This window comes from Crotalus tigris, unplaced genomic scaffold (assembly GCF_016545835.1).
Source record: "Crotalus tigris isolate CLP2741 ecotype Arizona unplaced genomic scaffold, ASM1654583v1 scf7180000023684.367845, whole genome shotgun sequence".
Lineage (NCBI taxonomy): Eukaryota > Metazoa > Chordata > Lepidosauria > Squamata > Viperidae > Crotalus > Crotalus tigris.
In genome coordinates this window covers 75,934-100,424 of record NW_024100117.1, presented here as the reverse complement: position 1 = coordinate 100,424, position 24,491 = coordinate 75,934, and the positions used below count along the sequence as shown (strand labels likewise).

Here is a 24,491-nt window from a genome sequence, read left to right as displayed (position 1 = left end):
GTACATTTGGGTTTTCTTGCCTAAATGTAGAACCTTGCTTTTTTCACCACTGAATTTCATTTTGTTAGATAGCGCCCAGTGTTCAAGTCTGTCTAGATCCTTCTGTATCCTTCTGTTATTATATGTTAATACAACTTTGGGGGAAAACATTGTTAAAGATGTAAGTATGAAGTGGAATCATATTTTTATGCCAAAGATGGATTTAATAGATTTGTTGTTGATTTTTGAAATGTCCCTGTGTTGCAGAAATGAGACAGACATGTTTCTATGTAATTTCAATTTAAAAATATGTTCAAAGAATTGAGTTAGCTGTATATTAATACTTTGAGTTTTTAAAATGTTATCACTATTGTACTATTATCACTATTGTAGTCAAAATGGGAAAATTATTAAATTGGTGAGTTTTATAGATAAGAGTTTCATTTTCTACAACACATGTTTTGAAAATGTAGTAGAAATTTATTAGCGCTTAATGAAAACCATAAAGTTAGATGAACTCATACATAATTTTAATCAATAGCAAAATAATTTTTTCCTTTTAATTAAAATTTACAGTAAATTTACAAACATTGCCACTCATTTAAAATTGAGGTATTTCCATTCTTAAAAAAATACAATACATTTTACAGTAAAGTGCATATATAAAATAATTTTTGCCCTAAATGTAAACTAGGTAACAAGCAGTCAATACTTGTGTTACATCTTTATTTTGAAGAATTTTTTTAAAAAAATAGCATTTAAGGCACGTTGCAAATAATTATGTTACAAATATAGCAACTGAGAATATATTACATAAATCTCAGTTCAGCAACCTTTATTAGGGCCAAGTCAGTATCTTCTTTGCTTTAGGCTATGGGTGGCATCCAATATGCTCCTATACCTTTGCTTGTGAGGCATTATATCCATATATGAGGGAGATGTGACCTGTAAGGATAAAAAGCAAACAATAAAAAATATACATTAAAACACACAGAGAATTGTAATGGTAAGAATAGGTTACTTCCTACTATAACCCATTTGTAAATATGAATTTATACCCAAGTTAATATGGATTACATATTTGCTAGTAATAGAAATAGAAATAGTAAAATACAGCAAAAACCTACAAAGGACAGTCCTAGGAAAAGTAATGATTAACAGGTGATGGAAGATGATGCATAGTATAATTTTCTACAAGCTTAATTTAACTCAAATTGAATTTAGTCCAATTAAATAAACATAGATTACAACCCAAATTAATAAAGCTAACTATTTATTAATATTTGAATAAAAATAAATAAAATATAGAAAATCTGCAGTTCAGCTGAAAGTTCAATATACAGTGGGGCAAAAAAGTATTTAGTCAGCCACCAATTTTGCAAGTTCTCCCACTTAAAAAGATGAGAGAGGCCTGTAATTGTCATCATAGGTAGACCTCAACTATGAGAGACAAAATGAGAAAACAAATCCAGACAATCACATTGACTGATTTGGAAAGAATTTATTTGCAAATTATGGTGGAAAATAAGTATTTGGTCAATATCAAAAGTTCATCTCAATACTTTATTATATATCCTTTGATGGCAATCAGTCAAACGTTTTCTGTAAGTCTTCACAAGGTTGTCACACACTGTTGCTGGTATGTTGGCCCATTCCTCCATGCAGATCTCCTTTAGAGCAGTGATGTTTTGGGGCTGTTGCTGGGCAACACGGACTTTCAACTCCCTCCAAAGATTTTCTATGGGGCTGAGATCTGGAGACTGGCTAGTTCACTCCAGGACCTTGAAATGCTTCTTACGAAGCCACTCCTTCGTTGCCCGGGCGGTGTGTTTGGGATCATTGTCATGCTGAAAGACCCAGCCACGTTTCATCTTCAATGCCCTTGCTGATGGAAGGAGGTTTGCACTCAAAATCTCACGATACATGGCCCCATTCATTCTTTCCTGTACACGGATCAGTTGTCCTGGTCCCTTTGCAGAGAAACAGCCCCAAAGCATGATGTTGCCACCCCCATGCTTCACAGTAGGTATGGTGTTCTTTGGATGCAACTCAGCATTCTCTCTCCTCCAAACACAACGAGTTGTGTTTCTACCAAACAGTTCTACTTTGGTTTCATCTGACCATATGACATTCTCCCAATCCTCTTCTGGGTCACCCAAATGCTCTCTAGCAAACTTCAGACAGGCCCGGACATGTACTGGCTTAAGCAGGGGGACACGTCTGGCTCTGCAGGATCTGAGTCCCTGGTGACGTAGTGTGTTACTGATGGTTGCCTTTGTTACGTTGGTCCCAGCTCTCTGCAGGTCATTCACTAGGTCCCCCCGTGTGGTTCTGGGATTTTTGCTCACCGTTCTTGTGATCATGTTGACCCCACGGGGTGAGATCTTGCGTGGAGCCCCAGATTGAGGGAGATTATCAGTGGTCTTGTATGTCTTCCATTTTCTAATTATTGCTCCCACAGTTGATTTCTTCACACCGAGCTGCTTGCCTATTGCAGATTCAGTCTTCCCAGCCTGGTGCAGGTCTACAATTTTGTTTCTGGTGTCCTTCGACAGCTCTTTGGTCTTCACCATAGTGGAGTTTGGAGTGTGACTGTTTGAGGTTGTGGACAGGTGTCTTTTATACTGATAACAAGTTCAAACAGGTGCCATTAATACAGGTAATGAGTGGAGGACAGAGGAGCCTCTTAAAAAAGAAGTTACAGGTCTGTGAGAGCCAGAAATCTTGCTTGTTTGTAGGTGACCAAATATTTATATTCCACCATAATTTGCAAATAAATTCTTTCCATATCAGACAATGTGATTGTCTGGATTTGTTTTCTCATTTTGTCTCTCATAGTTGAGGTCTACCTATGATGACAATTACAGGCCTCTCTCATCTTTTTAAGTGGGAGAACTTGCACAATTGGTGGCTGACTAAATACTTTTTTGCCCCACTATACATTTATTTCAAATGTTGAATATCTACCTGATATAAAGACTGAAATTTGTTTTATTATAACAATATCAATACAGTTTTATTCTTTCCTTATTCTCTATTCCCAGCTGGTAATTTTGCTTGGAACTTGTAGCACGGATAGAATTTTTTTTCTAGATAAATAAATAAAACCTACGGGCCAAGCTTTCTAATTTTTATATTTCCATTCTTTAGTTTAGGGGGAAACGTACCTGCTTGTAACGATGTTTAAAGGGAATTGTAAAATAGATTGTAAAATTTTTGTTCAATTTTCTCCCCCAGTTCTCCCCGTTAGCTGTCACCAACATTTTTACTATTTAATATTGTATTGTACCCAGTTCTACGAAAATATAGATTTTGGCAAAGTATATGTTCCTCCTTAGAGTACGGTATTTTTGCTGAAATGGTCATATTGCACAAATAAACCTACAAGGCTCAAGTGCTTTCTCTTTCATTGCAAATAACTCAAGGGATCCAGACTGCCTGCTCCCAAATTTGATGATCTATTCCCAAGCAGGAAATTGACTGAAAATCTACCAGTGCCCATACAGGAGCAGGTAATATTGGTGAGTTGGCTGTTCTTATTTTTTGACTTGTTTTTTGCCTCCCTCATATAATGGAAGTTAATTATGAAAATGTAGGGGTTTTTTTCTTATTAGGAAGCAATTTCATTCTCCCCCCTCTTCCTTCCTTCCATGCAGACCTTATCTCAGTTGGTAAGTTAAATTGCTGATGTTCCCATTAAAGTTCTGTTTGTATTACTCTTTTCTAACTTTAGTAATAAATTATGTACTTTGTACTGGGTCTCTGGCTCATAATAGTAATTACCCTTCTCTCTCCCAGACAGTGTGTACAGACAGCCTAATTTCATGCGGACTGTTTTTTTCTCCTTGACAGCCTAATTCCTCTCCATATAAAGTGACTCTAGAAGTAGTCACATAGCACATGGAACACACATACATATACACATACTTCATGATTACAGTTGGTTTCTTTTCTACTGTTCCTTCTAACTGGAATCTGAATATTGAAAACTTAAGGAGTTAAGAGTCGGTGAGCGAAATGGACAACAAGAAGAAATACAGAGCACATATTTGGTTCGTATGGGGAAAGGGAAGGGGAAAATATGATTTGAGGATCTCACATAGCAGCAGTCATCAATTCCTTTACAACACCACATTTGCTGTTCTAAATGTGACCAGGCAATAAATTGTGGTGCATCAGAACTAAATTCCAAATCCGCTGTTCTAATTCTAGCAGGGGCAAGCTATATGTATCTGGTAACTCACAAGTAAATGTTTAAGTTTTAATTTAGTTAGCTTATATTATGTTAGTTAACATTACATTAAACAAATATGCTTACCAATGGGGAAATAGTCTGCAAAACACTTGTAGAAGATGGGTTTTTGTTAATTGTTTCATGAACATCTAAGAGAGTATAAAATAATTATAAAACTTCAATTGTATGGTAAGAAATAAATTGTGGCCTGTATAGTCTTTCCCTTGAATATTAAGTGATCTAGTGTATTACTTTTAAATTGGTGCATGCATGAAAATATTTTATTTTAGAATCAAACTTCATTTTAATTTTGGAATTACTATTTTTTAATTAAGGAGAATGATTGTTTATCAACAACTATTTTATTACTGATTATATCTCTTTTGAGTCAAACTTCCCCATGTAGCCTTCTTGACAGCCACCTGAAAATGGACTGAAATTACCCATTTCTGGGCTTCCCATTCTAGCTGCACTTCTGGAAGTCTCCCATCCCAGTAATGCTCAGTCCAGGGCCTGCTGAACTTCTGAGCCAAGACAAGGTTGTCAAGTACTGCCACCTTCTGATGCAATGCAGATCGAGCAACCAACATGGTTGTTCATTTTTATTTTTTAACTTTTAGGTGATACTGATTTATAATCAGCTTTCACTAATTTATCATCTGTCACGTGACTTAGAACTGAAGCATAATAATAATAATAATTTGAATGTTCAGTTGACTGAGGTTCATGTTTAATGAATAAAAGATTAATAATAATAATAATAATAATAATAATAATAATAATAATAATAATAATACTCCTCTTCTTTATATTGCTGAATGTTCTATGGCCATTGTTTATCTGTGAAGCACAAAGGGCTTTCAGCTGATCTCCAAAGTGTATTATACTGATTAGTGGTAGATTTCTAAATAAGGAGAAAAGTATGTTTTGCCTTAAAATGCTAATATGTCATCATAATAATACCTGAGCAAACAGTACTATAGATTTTAATTTTCCAGGGAAGAAAAATAGAACATCTTAGTAGCTGTTCAATTCCACTGGCTTAGAGACTGCTCCTTTGATCTGACAGTATAAAATAAAACATAAAGTAATATATTATGACTAATTTTAATTACTCAAGTGAAACATCCTACCAGCATTTCACATCAGAGTGACTTTTGGACCTGAAGTTCCTGCCTGGCAATCAACGTAAGGCGAAAAAGAAAAGAGAATCATACTTGTTTACATTTATGTGACTTATTAAATCACTTTGGTGCAATTCAGTGGATAATTTTCAGAATACTTACTTTGTAGCCGATGATTGATGCGGTCAAGGGACTGAAGAACTTTGTGCTCTTCAAATGACAGAGAACTCATTCCTTGCCGTGGGGGTCTATTTCGCACTGCAATCTGCCTATATGGTTGTGGTGTATCCAACCCAGCCAAAATTTCACCTTCTGCAGCTGACAAATTCACAAGGTTTTCTGGTATTATGAACTGGGTAGTACCATCTGAATTTTAGAACAAAAATATATACTGTGAAAAGCTTTTAAGAAAGATGGGCTAGAAATATCTGGATTGGCTATTGCATTTAGTATTTTTTATGTATCTTTCAAAGGTTTGAAAATATTGTTTGATAGGTTTTTAAACAACTTTCAGAAAAAACAAATTGCTTATGTATAGCTAGGATAAGTGCAATTGTGGGGCTACTAGTATCATATTGGAGGGCTGCTGAAACAAAATGCATGAAATATAAGAAGACAATGAATAGGTTTTCTCCTCCTCAAAGCATATCATATTGACTGTTTAAATCATCTCAGTTCAGGGCTGGTTCTGTTTCTGTGACAGTAGGACATATATATCTGAATTAGTGTACATCAAATATATACCTTCATCTTTTCAGAGTTCCAGTGTAATATTTACTTTAATGCATCAATACAAGACATTCTCAGTACACAATTGGGAAAAACAAGAATGAACTTGACCAAATATGAGTTAAGGCTGCTATTAAGATCCAACTCGTGGCAGTAAGAGCAGCAAAGGGTCAACACTTGTCCGCTCTTATTGCATCCATAGAATTGCTCAGCAGCCCTGTTTAGGATCACCCAGACTATCCTTGGAAAGGGTGGCCTGGAGATTCACTTGCAAGGCTGTGCGGAGGAATTCTCTGGGCATCTGGAAGATAAAATTGTTCAGATTCATTTCTAGTTGACTGGCAAGTGTGGTACAAGTCCTGTTGAAATGCCCAGGGGTTAGATTTACTCAGTTACCTGGGAATGGCTTCATTCAGTTGGACCTGAGGAAGTGGATAAGGTCCTATGGAATGCAAACACTACCACCTGTGCATAAGATCTATGCCTCTCCTCGCAGGTTAAGGCCAACCAGGAAGTGCCCGGATGGAACCAAGCAATAATGAATTCATCCTTGGAGGTGTTTCCGGCTCTTTTTAACGAGGTGCTAGTGTGCCCCTACTTAAGAAGCCATCACTGGATCCCATTGTTCTGAACAAATTTTATCCAGTCTCCCACCTTCCCTTTTTAGGTGGTTGAAAAGGTGGTAGCCGTACAACTGCAGAAGATCCTGGAGGAAATGGATTATCTGGACCCTTTTCAGTCATGTTTCATGTCAGGATATTGGACAGAAACAGTATTGGTCGCACTTATGGACAATTTACGGTAGGAGTGTGATGGAGGTTGTTCATCCATCCTTGCTCTTCGGCAATTTTTGATACATTGACCATATCAATTTGGGCTGACTTTGGGAGTTGGGCGGAGGTGACACAGTGTTACGATGATTCACCTCCTTCCTCTGAAGCCAGTCCCAATCAGTGTTAATAAAGAACGAGAATAACACCTATAGGAATGAATGATGATCTAATTATTCAGATCCCAAATCAGATTGAAATATACTGCATTACCTTCATCAGAATGATTGATGCCACCTGTGACTCGGACTGGCTCGAACATACATTGAGAATGCACTTGAATTGGGGCTTGTGATATATTCTATGTAAAAAAGTTATCAAGCTGTTTTTAAAAATGCAATCAAAGTGAATTAAAAATCTATGTATCTAAAACATATGTAAAATTTTACACATAAAAATGTAAAATTTACATAAAACAGTTCACAGTCAAGAAGTAATACATATCTCTCTATTGTGATTACATGTACGATATGTAACATTTGTTGCAAACAAATAATGTTGGTAAAAAAGGCAGTGTACTTTTAGTGTTACTATTGATAAAGATAATTGCAATGTTTCTTAATGCTTGTACAAATGGAATACACATAAATGTCAGAATGTTGAGATTTTAAACAACTTGCAATTATTGTTAGATCCAGTTTGCTTTACCTACATTTTATTTGAAGTCTTTTCCAAATATTTTGTATTTACTCATGGAACTTTTTTTATATGGTGTTTTGACCAAAAGCTATTTTTAATATTTTGACACAAGAATTTATTAGACCTACCTGCCCAGCACCAGTGGGTTTCCTTGCTGAAGAGGCTGGCATTTGTCTCCTCTGTTCTAAAAGAGCCTTGCGTTTATTTTCATTATTGTCATTAATTTGTTTTCGTCTTGCAAAAGCAAAATGGGCTAAAAGTAATGAAAAAGTGTCAAAAAAATAGAACAGATTAGCTTAAATGGTAATGCTTGATTTCCTAAATTATATATACACTTTTTTTGAATGTCAAGTTTGCAATGAGGGTATAAAGAAAAACAAAAATTAGGATAACAATGAAAGAAAAAGAATTAAAAACCAGTGCTCATTTTCTCCAGAGATGCACTTTCCTTCTAAAAAATGAAATATAATTCAATCACTGAGCTTTGATTAACATCATTTCTCCACAGTGTATAGCAGAGCCTTTCTTAGTCTTACTAGAACAGATGTTTTTAGTACAAGAAATCGAAAACAGAATCTACCGTTTTCTCCAAAATATGGGCTCATCCAATGAATCACATGCCTGTGCTAAAAGTTATGACAATGGTTAAGGCATGGTTGTAAACCACTGGGTTGAATGCTTTGGTTAGATTACTCAACCAGCGTCCGGGTTTATCAGTAGCAGCAAGTTCTAAATGTCATTAACAATTAGCAGAGTTGAAAGCTAAAGAAAAATGGTTAATTATAATCAGTTCAATTCTGGTATACGTTTTTAAAAATTTGATCAGCATTTTTAGCCTGAATGTTCTGAAAAAGAAAAACAGAAACACTCCCAAGTAATATACAAGTAAAGGAAGAAACAACTACTGAATAAAAGCATCACTAACAATTCCTCCAATGTAAATACCAATTCCCAATATACATTTCTGTAAGTTTTTCACGCACTAAAAGATAATAAAAATGACAGATTTCTAGATATTGCACCAATTAAAATTAGTTATTTTTTTACTGAATTGCATAAATAGCTCACTGACTAGAAGAAATGCTTGCTAGTGTGTCCTTTGGCATTCTTTCAACATAAAAACCTGGCAACAAAAATCTTACCACTTGGTTGGGAAGACAAAATAGGATTCACCCTAACACCTGATTTCATATTGCTCATCAGATGGCCACCATCTATAGTGATGTGAGACACATTAGATCGAGCGTGCTGCAAGTCACCATTATTTGAATTATTGCACAAGGAAGCATAATGCTGTGAATCACCTGAAAGTAATAAATAAATAGAATCATACAATTATATTAGCAAAATTCAGCTTGAGAATATAGAATTATTATTTTTAAACCAGGAAGATGTTGTTTTAATTTATTTTAAAAAACCAAGCATCACTCTTATTTGTACCTGTTTCCTATGAGGGGGGTAGACCTGTTATTAGTAATGCCATTATTAATGCTACTAGTAGTAATATAGATAATTACGATATTACATATAGACATATTACATATAGATAATTACGATAGTCTGATTATAGTTATAGTAATACTTGATTTACAACTGTTGCTTAACCAAGGTTAAGACAAACTGTCCCAAAGGTACTTACAACCTGGTTACCAAGTTACAACAGCTGCATTTCAGGCGCTCGACAACTGGCCTGCATTTACAGCATTTGCAGCATCCCTATTAAGTGCGGGGGAAATCAGGAGATTCAAGCAGTTCAAATGAGTATAAAGATTTATTGCAAGTTTAAGCTTTCCCCCAAAATCTGAGCTACTCTGGGTCAAGGGAAATGAGCAGGAATTAAGAAGGCATTCAAGCTGGGCTGGACTTAGATCTCTTGTGGATGCGCAGGCCTATGACTGATGATGTGTTTGACCTCTCCCTCGGGCTCAGCCTGGTCATCTCCTACAATCTCACTGTTACATGATTGTGGTTTACATTTTTGCTGAAAACTGGTATTTAATTCCTATTTTCAGCAAAAGTGGCTGTCAGCAAACAATGGATTCACTTAATCCACTGGAGGCTAAAACATACAAGGAACGGTTGCTGGAATTGGGTATGTTTAGTCTAATAAAGAGAAGGATGAGGAGTGACATGATAGCAGTGTTCCAATATCTCAGAGGCTGCCACAAAGAAGAGGGAGTCAAGCTATTCTCCAAAGCATCTGAAGGCAGGACAAGAAGCAATGGATGGAAACTAATCAAGGAGAGAAGCAACCTAGAACTAAGGAGAAATTTCCTGAGAGTTAGAACAATTAACCAGTAGAACAACCTGCCTCCAGAAACTGTGAATGCTCCAACACTGGAAGTTTTTAAGACAGCCACTTGTCTGAAATGGTATAGGGTTTCCTGCCTGAGCAGGGGGTTGGATTAGAAGACCTCCAAGGTCCCTTCCATCATCATCATCATCATCATCATCATCAACATCATCATCATCATCATTACTACTACCATGGCATTCTGCTGCAAAATAGTCATAAAATCAGGTCAGTCACTTTATGACCCTCATGGGCAGGCTCCATATGGGCCATAATTTTGAGGACTATCTGTATTCAGTGTCTGGTATTGCCATGCAATAATAAAAAAAATCAGAAGTTACAGTTACTAAAAAATATAATTATTATCTCTGTTATTTTTTCAACAAAATTGTTAATCTTAACTTGAGATCTTAACTTTCTTTTAAAAAAAAATATAAGTGGGGTTTGTTGCTGGATTCTATTTTTGCCACTATAATATGGTAGGCACTCCCAGGGTTGAACCATCTGTCCCACAAGGTGTTTTGGTTCTGAGATAATCTGCACCAAGTAGTGACCAATGATTGGACAACTAGATTCCTTTGCTGCCACCACCCCTTTGTTATAAACCAATTTGTCCCTTCAACACTAGTCCTCTGGAGCAGCAGTCCCAACCTTTTGGGCACCAGGGACCAGTTCTGGAGGGTGCGTGGTTTTGTGTGCTGCCTGCATCCTGCAAATGGGCTATTTGTGCGGCCCATTTTCTGGCATACCGTGGCCCAGTACTGGTCCACAGACTGGAGATTGGCTTAATATTTAATACAGGTTTGACTTAATACTTGAAGGAGAAAACAATGCTGAGGAGACGGCTAGACAGTAACCAATTATTTCACATACAATGAATAGAATAAGTTTGAAATAGGAAAAGGTTTGCATACTTTGAATTAGAATTAAAGTTGTCTCTTGTGATATATCTGTGACCCTTAATTATTCGTTCTCCTTGAAGAGATTCTTTGCACATTTTACAAAATCAGAAATGTAAAAGATTCTTATAAAAAAATTGCATCTTACCAGCAGCACCATCCCTTTGAACCAATGCACGATGTACTCCTTGCCACAAAATTGTGATTTCTTCATCAGTTGGTATACGATCCGGACATAATCCATTTTCTGAGAACATGGGACTTCTCCTTGAAATATTGCTGTAGTGGACAACTGGTGGAATCGAATTCATAATGCACTTTGACTTTGTCAAAGGCTCATAGGTGTATATACTGTAAGAAGGTCTGATCATTGTTATTTGAGAATGACAAGAGCTACCTGAAGTTGAAGGATCGTCTGTATAAACTCTTCCCAAAGTTTGACATTCAGGCAAAAGATTCTTGTCACTCTGATTATATTCGACATCTGTGGAAGGCTTACACAAATTTGATGATTGACCTAAGGCATTTGTAGGATTTTCATCTGGCTTTTTGCTTTGTATAGGCTTACATGGAGGGTGGGGTGTTATGATTTTGCCTGACGCTCTTACAATCTTAGTAGCTTCACTAGCAGACTGTGGTCGAATAACGGCATTCTTCCGATTTTTAGCTATTATGGTCGATGATGGGACTTTGGCAGATTTTGGTCTTTTGATCATTTTCATTCTTCCTTTCCGTGGATTAGTTTTTGGACTTTTAGGATCACAACTATAAATAAAAGGTATCATTTCTTCACTTCTTGATGCCATCCATGCTTGTTTAGCAATATGATATCCTTTAGGCACCAAGATGTTGTGCACTGTATTATCTCTTTCTGAGTTTCCAACAGTAGCAAGTTTGGCAGATATCTGAGAATTCTCTGAATTGTTTTCTGCAAAAACAGAATTGAGCAAACAGGAGGGAATACTTCTTAGATTAGTTTTAGAAGCAGTGGTTTTAAGCTGAAAGCCAGGTGCTTGGGATTGTGCCTGAGATATATCACTAACACATGACTCTGAATTTTTTTCATTATTATTAATTTCCACTACTCTGTTAATTTCATCAAACCACCTAAGCTTTTTACAATTCCTTTGAGCTTCCCCATCTTTCCCTTTTATTTTTGCCAATTCAACACTGTCTCTAACAGAAGCCACAGGCTGATGTCCAAATTTGATACCCCTGTTTACAACCATTGCTTTGAAACAGCCAAGTTCATATTTAGATTCCTTTTTTAAAATGCTTTTTGGCAGCTTCGTCACTTTTGTCTCACAAATATTGTCATTCTTCTGCTGCTCGGGGTCAGATAAATTGGTTGCTACCTCTCCTTGGGGCACAGGTAAAATAATTTCAGCCTCTTTTCCTTCTTCGTTGTCTTTGTGCTGATCAGTGCTGCCTCTAGAAGGCTCTTCAAATGTAGATGCCTCAACGTTAACATGGTCAGAATACTTTTCACCTTTAACTTCAACTGCATAGTCTGTATCTTCAGTACACCTTGCTGCATGAATATCTTTCCCCTTCTGCATGCAATTAAGTAAGAAGCTGTTGCTGAAATAGGAAGTGACATTCCACTGTTGATTAGACAAATCTACATTGGGAATGAAAGTTTCTGTGGATGAAGTTCTGTTGCTTTCAGAAAGTTCAAAGTTCTCTTGTTCTGCAACTGCAGGAGAAGGATTAGGGACAGGCCATGCTTTATTTAATTTGGCTGCAGGGCTGTCAGCAGGTAAAGGATCCCCTGTGCTAATTATGTTTGAAGATGGACATTTCAACAGAACACTTTTGTCTTCTGTTTTATTTTGTACAGAAGGTAGATTGCCATCAGAAGCACCTGTCTCAGACTCTCTCTGTTCAGATGAAGTTGGCACTAATGATTTCAGGTCAGGGTTGCATCGGACTTCATCAGATGGGACAACATTGTATTTAATTAAAATATCACGGAAAGGAGAGGTTGCCTTAATGTCTGAAGTTTTTAAATTTATAAGCCAATTATTCACATGCTGATCTGTAGAAAAAGAATCATCATGTTCAGCAGAGAAACGTCTATTTTTGCTCTTTGATCCTCCTGGATGCTGGATGGAAGACTCCTCTTGAGTAGATAAAGATGAGATTTTACAGGGTTCTGTGCAACTTCCGTTTTGTTCTTTAGCCTCAAGGCTGTCAACACTACAAACACTCCCTGAACGGGTTATTTCATTTACTTCTTGATGAAAATTCTGCGCAAGAAAAATAAATAAAATACAAAGATAATTTAACATGATTCCATCAAAACTTTCATTCTGAGTTTCAGAGACAACTGGGAAATTTCATGAAAAATATTAAGAAATATTTAGGTCAGTAGTTCAGGGCAATAAAATGAGTTCACTGACTGAATGCCAAATTGACTGGTTTATTTCTTTTAGACACCACACAATTTCATTTTTAGATGCCACAATTTTAGGATGCCACAATTTTCAATCTTTATTTAATAAAAATGGACCTTCACTTGTAACAATTGAAGAATAAGATAACTACCATTTGGGGAAACAATTTTAATATTTATTCTGTTGGATTTTCATTTAACTATATGTTTATATCTCAATATGTGTAATAATCAGAAAAGGAATGAGCATCTATAGTTGTACAGCTAGGTATGGTTCATTACAAAAGAATCAGCAATTAGTGGTAGTTTGATGAAAAAGAAAGAAAGAAAAAGAAAGGAAGGAAGGAAGGATTGTTTTATAATTCAACCAACTGCAGATCTTTTCCCTTCTAACTCCTCAGCTCAGATGCCTTCTGAACAATAAGTACAATAGAATAGTAATTGCCTAGCCAGAATAATTTACTAGACCAAAATATTTACTTCACCAAAAGGATAGATGGTTAAACAACTTTATATAGCAGGAAAATTGATATTTAAAGTAAATCCTTTCTACCACTACCTGAAGTACCTCAAACCAATGATATTATTTATAATTGTTTCAAAAATAGATATAAGAGTGCATTTTTTAAAAGAAAGGGCAGGATTGTTTAAAAACAACATGTACAAATGATCTCTGGGCATCCAAGAGCACAGTATTGAAAGGATAGGATGTCTAGTCCAAAATTCTAGTTCTATCATTACCATAACCCCAATAATTTGCCCTACCAAAAATATAGAATATAAATAATAAGACAGAAAAGCTAAAATGGATGTAATACACTTTTTGTACTAGGAAATGTACAAGTGTCAAACAATAACATTTTTGGCTGAGGGATTCTGGGACTTGATGTCCACAAATCCTTAAGCTGCCAAGGCTGAGAAACAATGATTTAGTGTCTGAGTAAATAAATATCTGTTCAAAGTAAGGCTGTCTTTTAATTTTAAATCTACTTCTAGTACTTCACTAAACTTTGAAAAATTGTACTTCACTACACTTCGAAAAAAATATTGGGTACTTTCCAAACACTCAAAAACAGCAATTCAGTTGGGTACTGTGTTCCAAGCTAATCTTTTCTTTTTTGGTGATTATATTAGTCAGATAGATAATATTACAGTAGATATTTAAAAAGTACAATCAAATTTTATTAATTGATGTGAGAAAGGATTAATTTTTCTTAGGAATTCTAGTTTGAAGTCAGGGTATTTCTATTGAACCCATCAAAAGCAATTAGAATATTAAGCATGCCTGCTTAGATATTTTGAGAATTCTTATTTTAAGAATCAAAAGTTCAAAGCAATCATACCTGAGAGTTACCGGAATGCTGTTGTAATTGATGCTGCTTTTCATCTAGATTTTTTTGGAGGAGAAGCTGGCCATTGCATGGGTTTATCCTGTTTTTTACCTGCAGCGTTCTATCATAAATAGCTTTTGCTGAGTTCTGTTTCCATTGAAAAGGACCATTTCTCGTAACTGAGGAATTTATCCCAATAGAGCTTGGAAGGATGAAACATTACTGTTATTTCTGGATAATGTATATTAGATTACGAACAAAATGTCATATAAGCTGTTTTAAAATAAATTAAAAGTGCAACTTGTAGAAAACAGAATCCATCTAATAGCCAATAGTTAATACATAATATTTCTAAGAACTGTATTTTATTTAAAAAATCATCCAAACCTATGAACCAAACTAAAACCATGCAGCTCTGCTATGTTATGAAATGCTTTCATATATTTATAAATGATTTCTTTCTTTATTTCTTCTGATTTCTGTTAATGGATTGAATTGAAATGTTCTGATATTCAACTAAAATGCTATTTACTCATGTAATGTAGCATTTTAAATGTTGAAAAAATGTTTATAACACTGCATTATTTTCTGATGCTGTGTTTTTAACATATCAGTTTGACCTTTTCAGAAAGAAAAGCACATTAAAATAATATAATGGAAAAAAACCTGTTTGCATTTTCTATTATCTTCTTTTTAGTAGTTAGCATCTTTTCCACTGTAATAATGCATAATTTGTATCTCAATTTGAGGATGGTACTTTACCAGCCTAACAAAACTACTTAAGCCCCTGTCCAAACACATCTAGATAATTTATTTTTAAAAAATTGCTTTTTTAATGTGAAAGATGAAGTTTTGAATATATAATTCAGGGGTTCCCAACCGAGGGTGCTCGCATCCCCTGGGGATGCGAGACGATATTCCAGGTGGTACAAAAACTTGGATTTTCAAAATTATAGTGTATATACACAATTCATTGCTGTTATTTTGAACTTTTGTATGGGGTGCGAGAATATATCAGAAGCATTCTAGGAGTGCGGGGTATAGAAAAGGTTGGGAACCGCTGATATAATTCATAACACAATATAAGTACAGCACTGTGTTTCTAAATCCACATGGTAGTAGTATGTTCCTCCCTACATGTCCCTTTCTTTATAGATTTTTTTTTGTTCTATTTTCCTTATGTTCTGGTATCTAGAAACTTAAAAATTCTTTCATATAAGTTTGTAATTAAGAATAGTATGGAGCGTTTCATATAGATAAACCTTACTTACTAACTGCTTCATTCAATGACTGTTCAAAGTTACGATGGGGCTAAAAATAAACCCCTTATAACCAATGCCCACATTTATGGCTTTCACAGCATCCCTCAGTCACATGATCACCATTATAGTCCTATTGTCTTATGCCTCATCTGTTGCTCCCCCCTTGCATAGTGGAGAGATCGTAGAGGAAGGGATTAGAAAAGAGTAAGCAGACATAATGAGAAATACACACTGAAAGAAATGTGGTGGCACTGGCAGTTCTGAATTTAGCATACAAACAGTCTGGTATATTCCCCATGATATGCCTGCATTCTCGTTTGTAATCCTTTCCTCTCCAATGTTTCCACTCTGGGAGGGGGGAAATGGGGCAGGCATGGGAGAGATTGCCTACAGAAATCGCTGGGTTTTCTTTTCTTCTCCCCCCCCCCGCAAAGCAAATATTTATTTTGACAGGAATAGAGTAGTCAAGTGATAATGCAATGGGGAAAAATGGCATTAACAGTTCAGACTGAACTTCCCAGAAACACAAGAAATAGAAACTTGTAAAGGTCAATATGGAGGATACATAATGACACAAATATGGGGCCAGGTGATATTTATTTCCAGTGCCACAATTATCACTGGTAAAATGTTGATGGTAAATGACCAATCAGCCTGATGAAATTTGCCAAGATCAATACTGAACAGAAGATCACGCTTTCACTATACATATTGCCATTTTACTCCATTTTCAGCAGTACCTACAAAAAACAGAGAGTGTGAATGTTGAAATAAACTACTCCTTATCATCACTAGGTTTTAACAACTTCTTTCAAAAAAATCAAGCACACTGACCTACATTTCATAGCTCTACAATGACTGCCATTTTTATAGAAATTGATCCCCCCCCCAAAATATTAGCTAATATTTATTCAATTAATATCAGTAAATAATTCTCATGCATAGATTCATTCCTACAAAATGGACGATTGTGCCTGCAAGTACCATCCTAGCTATCTACCTATCTAGAGTTATATACATTTTTAACAGATAATGTAAATAATTTTGACATCAAAATCCTTGTACTTTTGCATCTGAAATCTGGATGGATCTATCCCCCTAGCAAAATCTGGTATAGCAACAAATTGTATCCTATTATTTTTAAAATTAAAATGTTACAGCCATTTGACAAGTTTATATGCTGTATAATGGGAGGGATAGAATTTCAAGTTTCTGAGCCTTTTTCTGAATTCAGCCCAGATTAAGTCGCCTGTGATTTGACATTAACTAGACTGTTCATTTCAAATCTAAATCTTAATGAAACTGAATCTTGTGGTTTGTATGGACATTATAAGACAAAGCTAAAAGCTAAAAATAAATATAAACTCAATGTTGTATCTGAATGAAGAATTTAGCATGTATAAAACTAATAAGGATCAAAGCATAAAACAGGATAAATAAGAACTTTAAATCATTCAGAATACAGAGGTTTATTCAGAGCTGAAGATAATACCTTCTTATGAAACGAAGATAATTTGATAAATGGTATCAAATTCCCCAGAAGAATCTGTGAGTACAGCCAGCATAATATCTAAAACCTCAAAGAAAGGAATTTTGGCAATATTTGTGGTATTTCAGAATTCTACATAACAAATACCTAAAGCAAATAAGCTAAGAGATTCAAAATCTAATTGTAAGCACAATAATAACCACAGTGAAATATTGTATTAGCAATCCTCTTTACCACAGTATTTTGCACAGTACTGTAGTTTCAGAAGATAAGCTAATTTATGTCAGATATTTTTGTGCAACTATTATTTCATCATCATTGTTAATTGTTATGTCATTGATCCTATTCCTGAATTAAATAAAATAATTTACCTTTCAATGACTCTAGATGATAATCCTGGAACCTGACATTTCTGGGCTTCATCCAATTTATTTTCTGGCTTTCTCTGTACTACAGTGAAAAACAGGCAAAACATTTGGTTAAATATCAAAATCTTAATACAATATGGATAGTACCATTCTGAAATCAGACTTCAGATGAAAAACTCAAAAAAATCCCAATGCCTCCATAAAATGACAAGGTCGAGTTCAGCTGCTATAGCACCTACAAAGCTTAGAGTGGAAGATGGTCTCTGCCCTCCCCTTCCAGATACTAGGGACTATGAAGATAAGATGGGTACTGTTGTTCTGGACTGACTAGTTAGATGAAAACTATATGTTAGAATGTTTGGCATTTAAAGGGTTAAGCGCTGTGTCCTTAAGAGATGGCTTATGGGTAATGTAGTTTAGCTATTCAGTGAATCCCATGTTAACAAGTCAGTAAGAGGGGCTAAGTTCATCACAGGATATCCTGGCTATGTGCCAGCTTGTAAAAGAGGTCTTTGTGAAGAACGACACGAGGTGATGTGTCCCATAAGAGCCATGGGGTGAGTTCACCTTCAATCTTTCACCCAAAAGAATGGAGAAGGTCATAATATGTTCAGCAGAAGAACTCTTCTTAACTGTAAGTTATTGTTTGGGATTCCTGTTGAATAAATGGTCTAACATTCCGTTCTTTGGCATTTATCTGATTGAGAAGAACAAGGTTAAAGCAAAAATCTTGTTTGGACCAACACAACTGTCATTTATCTCAGAGATAAATTTCAGCCACAGAACTCTGTCTGTCTCTTACAGCATCACCAGAGCTCCTACTACTACCAAGAAGCTGGGATTCAATCACATCTACCTCCCTGAATGTGAAAGGTCAGTGAAAGTGGGCTGATCAGCTCACTCCCAAGACATCAAAGAGGCAGCTAAGAGGCTGGTCATCGCTGTTTCAGCCAGATGAGAAATCTGAGGCTCCATCATGAGTGATACCCTGGCTAACGGCTGAGTGAGCGCATGTGCTAGTAGCTTATCAGCTGTTCTTATTCTGTTGTAGCTTCACTGCTATTGTTTTTTTACTTTCACCACTCTCACTGAAGCTGTCATTTCACCTCTTCATTGCCAGGCTAAGGTCAAGCACTTCTTCAGTTGCCTCCTGAAAAAGCACCTTTGGGACAACTATGACTTGGATGATTAAGAATCTCCATAGACATTTAGCTATGCACTTTGGGACGAACACCCTTTGAATGGTGAGGGAGTATGAACGGATTTCCAGAAAACATTGCAGACTACAGGAACCATTTGCACTTCAGTTTCAGATGCAGGCAACACAGACCCAACTCCAACAATCTGTGCCTGTTTTCAACAGTGAAGGGACACAGGGAAGAAAACATCCTGCAGCCAAGAAGGCTCCATACACATTGACAACCCTCATCTTATATCTGTACATTAGATTTCTGGATCTTAAAGAAATCATTTTGCCTGTATCTGTCAAAATTCATTCTGTTGTCTTGACCTGATTTTCTGTCAAAATGGTTTGACTTTTCTTTCTTAGGATATTAGGTCTCTCACTCTTCTTGTATCATCTGGAAATCTGATAATTGCTATACCTATCTTTACATCCAAGGCATTTTTTTTGGTATTCCAAAGTTCTGAATTCTATTACTAGATTTTACAAAAAAATACATATAAGCAAAGCAGGATACACAAGGCTGAAGAGAAATTATCATAAGAAAAGAGTTCATGGCCAGAACTTCAACAATTAATACGAAGCCAACATACTAAATTGCATTGCAGTGGCTAGTAGAATTTCCTCCTGCAAAATGATATATATATTTTACTGCGTAATTTATATTTTTGCTAAAATATTTTAGTTAACTAGATTGACAGCAGACACAATTCAGGTTAACAAATGATTTGATTCTAAAAACCTGAAAAGCTTTCATTACCCTCTGATATTATGTAATTTCACTGCTGTTTTCAATAAATATTCTATTTTTGAAAAATGAAAGTATTTTTTCTTTGTGTACATTTCAAACATATTCTATGGCATGCTCCAAGACCAGGAATTCATTTGATTGATTAATATTTATCGGGAAGAGCAAGTTTTATGTAGCAGTTAAAGCACCAGGCTAGAAACCAGGAGACTATGAATTCTAGTTCTGCCTTGGTCCTGAAGGTGGGTTTGTGACCTTCAGTCAATCATTCTTTCAGCCTTTGGAAAGAGGCAATGGGAAACAACTTCAAAATCTTACCAAGAGAACGGCAGGCACTAACCCAGGAGTCACCAGAAGTTAGCACTGACTTGAAGGCACAAAATAATAACAACAACTATATCTCTATTAACTGACATCAAGAGATATTATAAATAATATTTTAATTGTACAATTAATTTACCAACCTCCTTTCTTATGTTGTGAAGATGAAATATGACTGCGCTGGAATTTTTCAGTTGCTTCCTGATGTTTCAGTTTCCTCTGCAGCAATATTTGTTCTCTAAATTTTTGTTCTTTTTCTTCATTCTCTTTCCATTTTTCTTCAAGTGCTCTATTTAAAAACTATAGCTTTTAATAATAATAACTACATTTTAAGTGTGTCATTTAGAGTCCATTTCATTAAAAAACATATTTCTCTAACCTTACCTTTTGGGAGAAAATATAAGACAGTAATATAAGATCTAAAGATGATTAACATTATTTACAAAACAAACTCTGAACCTTGAAAATTCTGATTATCTGAGGGCATGATATGTCCCACCCACAGTAATTCGTTTAGCAGTATCTATAGTGGTTTAAAGTCTATGCTGAAAATGAATATTCTAGAAGTAACAGATGTATGCCTTCTGATTTTTTTTAATCAGACCAATTTATTCTGAATAGACCAGGGCTATTCCCCTAGAAAATAGTTCTGAAAAAGTTCCTATGGGGCATATTGCACCTTGCAACCATAAAAATATATTAATAATTAATTTTTGTGTTTTTAATCATTGTACATCACCCAATGCTTGTGAAATGGCCTGCTATATAAATCATATAGATTAAATAACAAAATACATTATTGTCATGATTTTAAGATTTCAAAAGATCACTATCCAGTAACTCATTATTAATTTTTAAAAAATATTGATTTAAACACAGCCACTCAAATAAGAGCTAATCAAGATCCAACACATTTGTTTTCTTATAAAGGAACTGAACTGCAAGAAGCTGCTACTTGCTCTGTCATATACCATACTGGAAAGTCAACATACACAGAGAACAGTTAATCTGCATTACTGTAAAAAAAAGAAAAAGAAAAAGCAACCCTGATATTTACATACCTCCTCCTTTTATTTGTTTCTATAGAATGTTTTCTTGCTCGATTACGAAACAATCTTTGGTCTTTTAGCAATTCATGACGCTCTTTTGATAAATCTCTTTCAAGAAGAACCTTTAGATTTCTGATTATGAGATTAAGAAACTTTAGCAAAAATTCTAAACACAGAGTATAAGCTTCTAGTTTTAATAACAATTACAAACTAAGCGTTTTATAGTATACTGGCATTATGACTGTCTTTATAGGAGTCCAATTTATTTTAGAAAAATAACTGTTTCAATCCAGATATAATATTAGCACTGTGTTGTTGTAGCTTTAAACAAATAAGTACAAGACTAGTCTGACCTATCATTCTGTCATACTGAGGCCAATCAACTACAATCAGTGATGAAGATGGTAACTCTCTTCAAATGCTTCTTCTTTGTAATTGCCCTTAATGTTAGGGCATACTGGGGAAGCCCTGTTCTCCATTGCTATTGATTCTTCAAATTTAACTTCAAATGATGAACCTGATTTTAATTCAGCTTTCATATCTTAAGTATTTGCTTTCGGATATTTCCATGCATGGAATTTGTTTTTCTACAGTGTTTATGCTAGATATTTTATTTGCATTCTCTGTACAGTTCATAAATCTCTGTCAAAGCCTATTAATGGGAAACAAATTTCTGATTGCTTCAGTGTGATTCTCTACACTGATGCAACCAGGCTAAAGAGATTCTTTTGTAAATCTTCACAATCTTTTTTTTTTTAATTTAACTACTGAATAATTAAGTATCAGCAAACCTGGTCCACCCACTGCCAATTTTGCGCTGTGTCACTTACAGATGAGTTAAGAAGAATCACGGTTTAAAATAGATTAAAACTACCTATTCCCTACTCTGATTCCTGTTCTTTCTCCAGTAGTTAAACTAAAGAATGAAATATTAATCCAAGCTCAGTTTAGTATAAACACTTACACTACATACACTTATTTGGAATGACAAGCCCAAAGCCACCCAGCTGGCTTTGTGCCTAAGGCAGAAATAGAACTCATGTCTCCCAGTTTCTAGTACAGTGGTTCTCAACCTTTTTAATGCCACGACCCCCAACCGGTCGTAAGTTGAGGACTACTCAACCGGTCATAAGTCGAGGACTACTCAACTGGTGCAGCACCGTTTGCAGAAAGGGACTTTTGGCGGCCTCAGCAGGGCGGAGACAGCCTGGACAATTCCAATTGGCTTTTGAAAGCCAATAGAATAAAAGGGAGTAGCACAGCTAAGGAAAAGGGGAAAAAAATGGCGGACTGTGTTGTTTGGCGACCCCCGTGAAATGGTCGTTTGACCCCAAATGGGGTCCGGACCCACAGGTTGAGAACCACTGTTCTAGTATGATGCCTTAACCACTATACCAAACTGGCTCTCAGTTTTAAGGATTACCCTTCTTCTATCATAATGCATTACATAAAATCAGTATTTGCAACAGAGTGCCCACTTGACAGGGAGCTCAAGCCCATTCTATCTCTCTGAAGCAATCTGCACATTTTGCATTAATTAAAAATGAATACTAAAGTTTTTAAATATTTACATAAAACCTTAATCAACAGTACACATAGATTTATATATGCATACAAATCCAGAAAGTAACCATTTTATTCATAAAGTAGAAAACTTCCTTTGATACGTCAACACCTATCCCACTTGTCAAATCTATATAGAAACTGTTTAAACTGCATATAGAAATGGTTATCTGTACATCATGCTAACCCTAAACTATAGCTGTGAGAAAGAAAGAAAAACTATTCACATTTTCAATACCATGCATTATTCTATATTTCTATATTTCCTTGCATATCTTAGCCACAAGTTAACAGGTCCAGGTGCTTTAATCTTTCCTTATATGGAAGCAGTTCTAGTCCTCTAGTGATTTTGTTTGCCCTTTCCAGCTGAACACTATCTCCTTTCAGAAATGATGACCAGAGCTACATACAGTACTCCAAGTATAGTCTCACTACAGATTTATGTTAGACCACCCTGGCAGTTTGAGTTTCAATTCCCTTCCTAATGAATCAAAGCATGACATTTAACTTTTTACAAAAGATATACACGAGTTTGACATTTTCATTGACCTATCTCATAATTCTGAGATCCATTTCCTGTTTGGCCACTGCCAGTAGAAAATTTAATAATGAATCTGTGAAGTTTTGAACATTGGAAGCTATCCTGCATCATACTGCATTACCCACAGTGAATCACATCTTCTATTTTCAGTCCCCTGCTTCCAATTTACAGAGATCCTCTTAAATCTCTTTGCAATTCCTTTATTTTATTACCCTGAAAGGCATGGAATAATAACTAGAAATCTCCCTACTCAAAACTTTGTATCCTTTTTAGACAATTTAAGTTGGTCACAAATTGTTTTACGATCTTTTCACATTCTGCCAATTTGACCTCCTGTATTCTAATTCCTTAGTCTGTTTCTGACCCATGAAAGCATACTCTTTTCCCATCCAATCATCTGTGAGATACCAACTTCAAATAAATACATGTAACATCTCTATGCCCCTTAACTCTTGGATGCTCTTCTGAATAGAACAGCACCCTTGGAAACAGCCGTTTGGCTTAAAGTGCATCTCTACAAATCTAAACAATATTTGGCTTCTTGATGCTCTCTGGACTGGCCTGGTTGTTTTCTTGCAGATAAGATAAACACAAGCACATTTAAGAAACAACAACAGTTTAATCCTGAACTCCAAGTATTCCCTTCTACTGGAATCCAAATAATGATTCCATGGCTGGCGGGGAATTCTGGGAGTTGGAGTCTGCCGGTCTTAAAAGTGCCACTGCGATTAAGCAAAGCATGGCTTTTAAACCAGGCATCCCTCAGCTTGCAATATGGCCCGCCTTCCTGCTTCCCACGAACCCCGGCTCCCTTCCAGCTACCTGGGAGGATACGTGCAAGGGACGAAAGCGTTCAAGGACCGGCGGCCAAGTCCCCGCGGCGGGGCACTTTCCGATAAGCCCTTCCTCCAGCATGGAGCAGTCGTGGAAAGATCGCCTCCAGCAGCAGCAGCGACTTCCGCGGACGCCCTACCCAAAGCCGGGCTGCTGCGCTCTGCCGCCACCGCTGTCGCCGGCCTCCAGGAGCTGGGATAGTAGCCACCGCCGCCGCCGCTGCTGCCGCCGCCGCCGCCACCGCCGCCAAGCTCCATCCACCCTTAGCCTTCCGCCGCCATCCTTTTCTCCGCCCAACACAGACCCAGTCACTCGCCCCGGCGCGCGGTGGGTCTGACAGGGTTCGGGCGCTCGCGTTCCGGGCTCCTCGGACCACCCGCAGCGAGCCCCCGCGAGCCCCACTTGCCGCCTTGGAAGCACCCAGAGAAGCCCCTCAGGGGAATCCAGAGACGGCCGCCATCTTAGCAACCGGCAACGCCGCTTTCGTCGCCACGGCAACCAAGCTCCGGCGCTGAAGGGGAGGAGCTTCGGAGAGGGAGGGAGAAGCAAAAGGGACATCGCCCAAGCCGAGCTTTCTCGCTTGATGGAGATTCCAACTCCCAGAAGTCCCTGCCTCATCCGAAGGGGCGGTGAATTGAAGCAGGCGCGGTTTTTCTTTCTTGGCCCCTCCCTCGTATTCC

At 36.5% G+C, this 24,491-nt stretch overlaps 1 protein-coding gene across 4 annotated transcripts; it reads right to left on the bottom strand.

The window, feature by feature from the left end:
* Positions 1-443: 443 nt before the first annotated feature.
* CEP126 (centrosomal protein 126) lies at positions 444-24,411 on the bottom strand. Of its 4 annotated transcripts, none has more exons than XM_039320689.1 (12): positions 23,800-24,411; positions 20,886-21,005; positions 19,968-20,113; positions 17,576-17,654; positions 14,466-14,655; positions 10,876-12,976; positions 8,678-8,839; positions 7,664-7,788; positions 7,110-7,197; positions 5,500-5,655; positions 4,298-4,362; positions 444-924 (listed from the first exon to the last, which is right to left on the bottom strand). In XM_039320689.1, exons 1-12 carry the CDS (start codon positions 24,066-24,068, stop codon positions 829-831), a joined length of 3,597 nt encoding a protein of 1,198 aa, XP_039176623.1. In that variant the 5' UTR covers positions 24,069-24,411; the 3' UTR covers positions 444-828. The 4 variants fall into 4 exon arrangements, with proteins under 4 accessions (XP_039176623.1, XP_039176621.1, XP_039176625.1 ...); XM_039320687.1 differs by having other exon boundaries at positions 5,500-5,703; positions 23,800-24,409; XM_039320688.1 differs by having other exon boundaries at positions 445-924; positions 5,500-5,703; positions 23,812-24,407.
* Between the last annotated feature and the right edge of the window lie 80 nt (positions 24,412-24,491).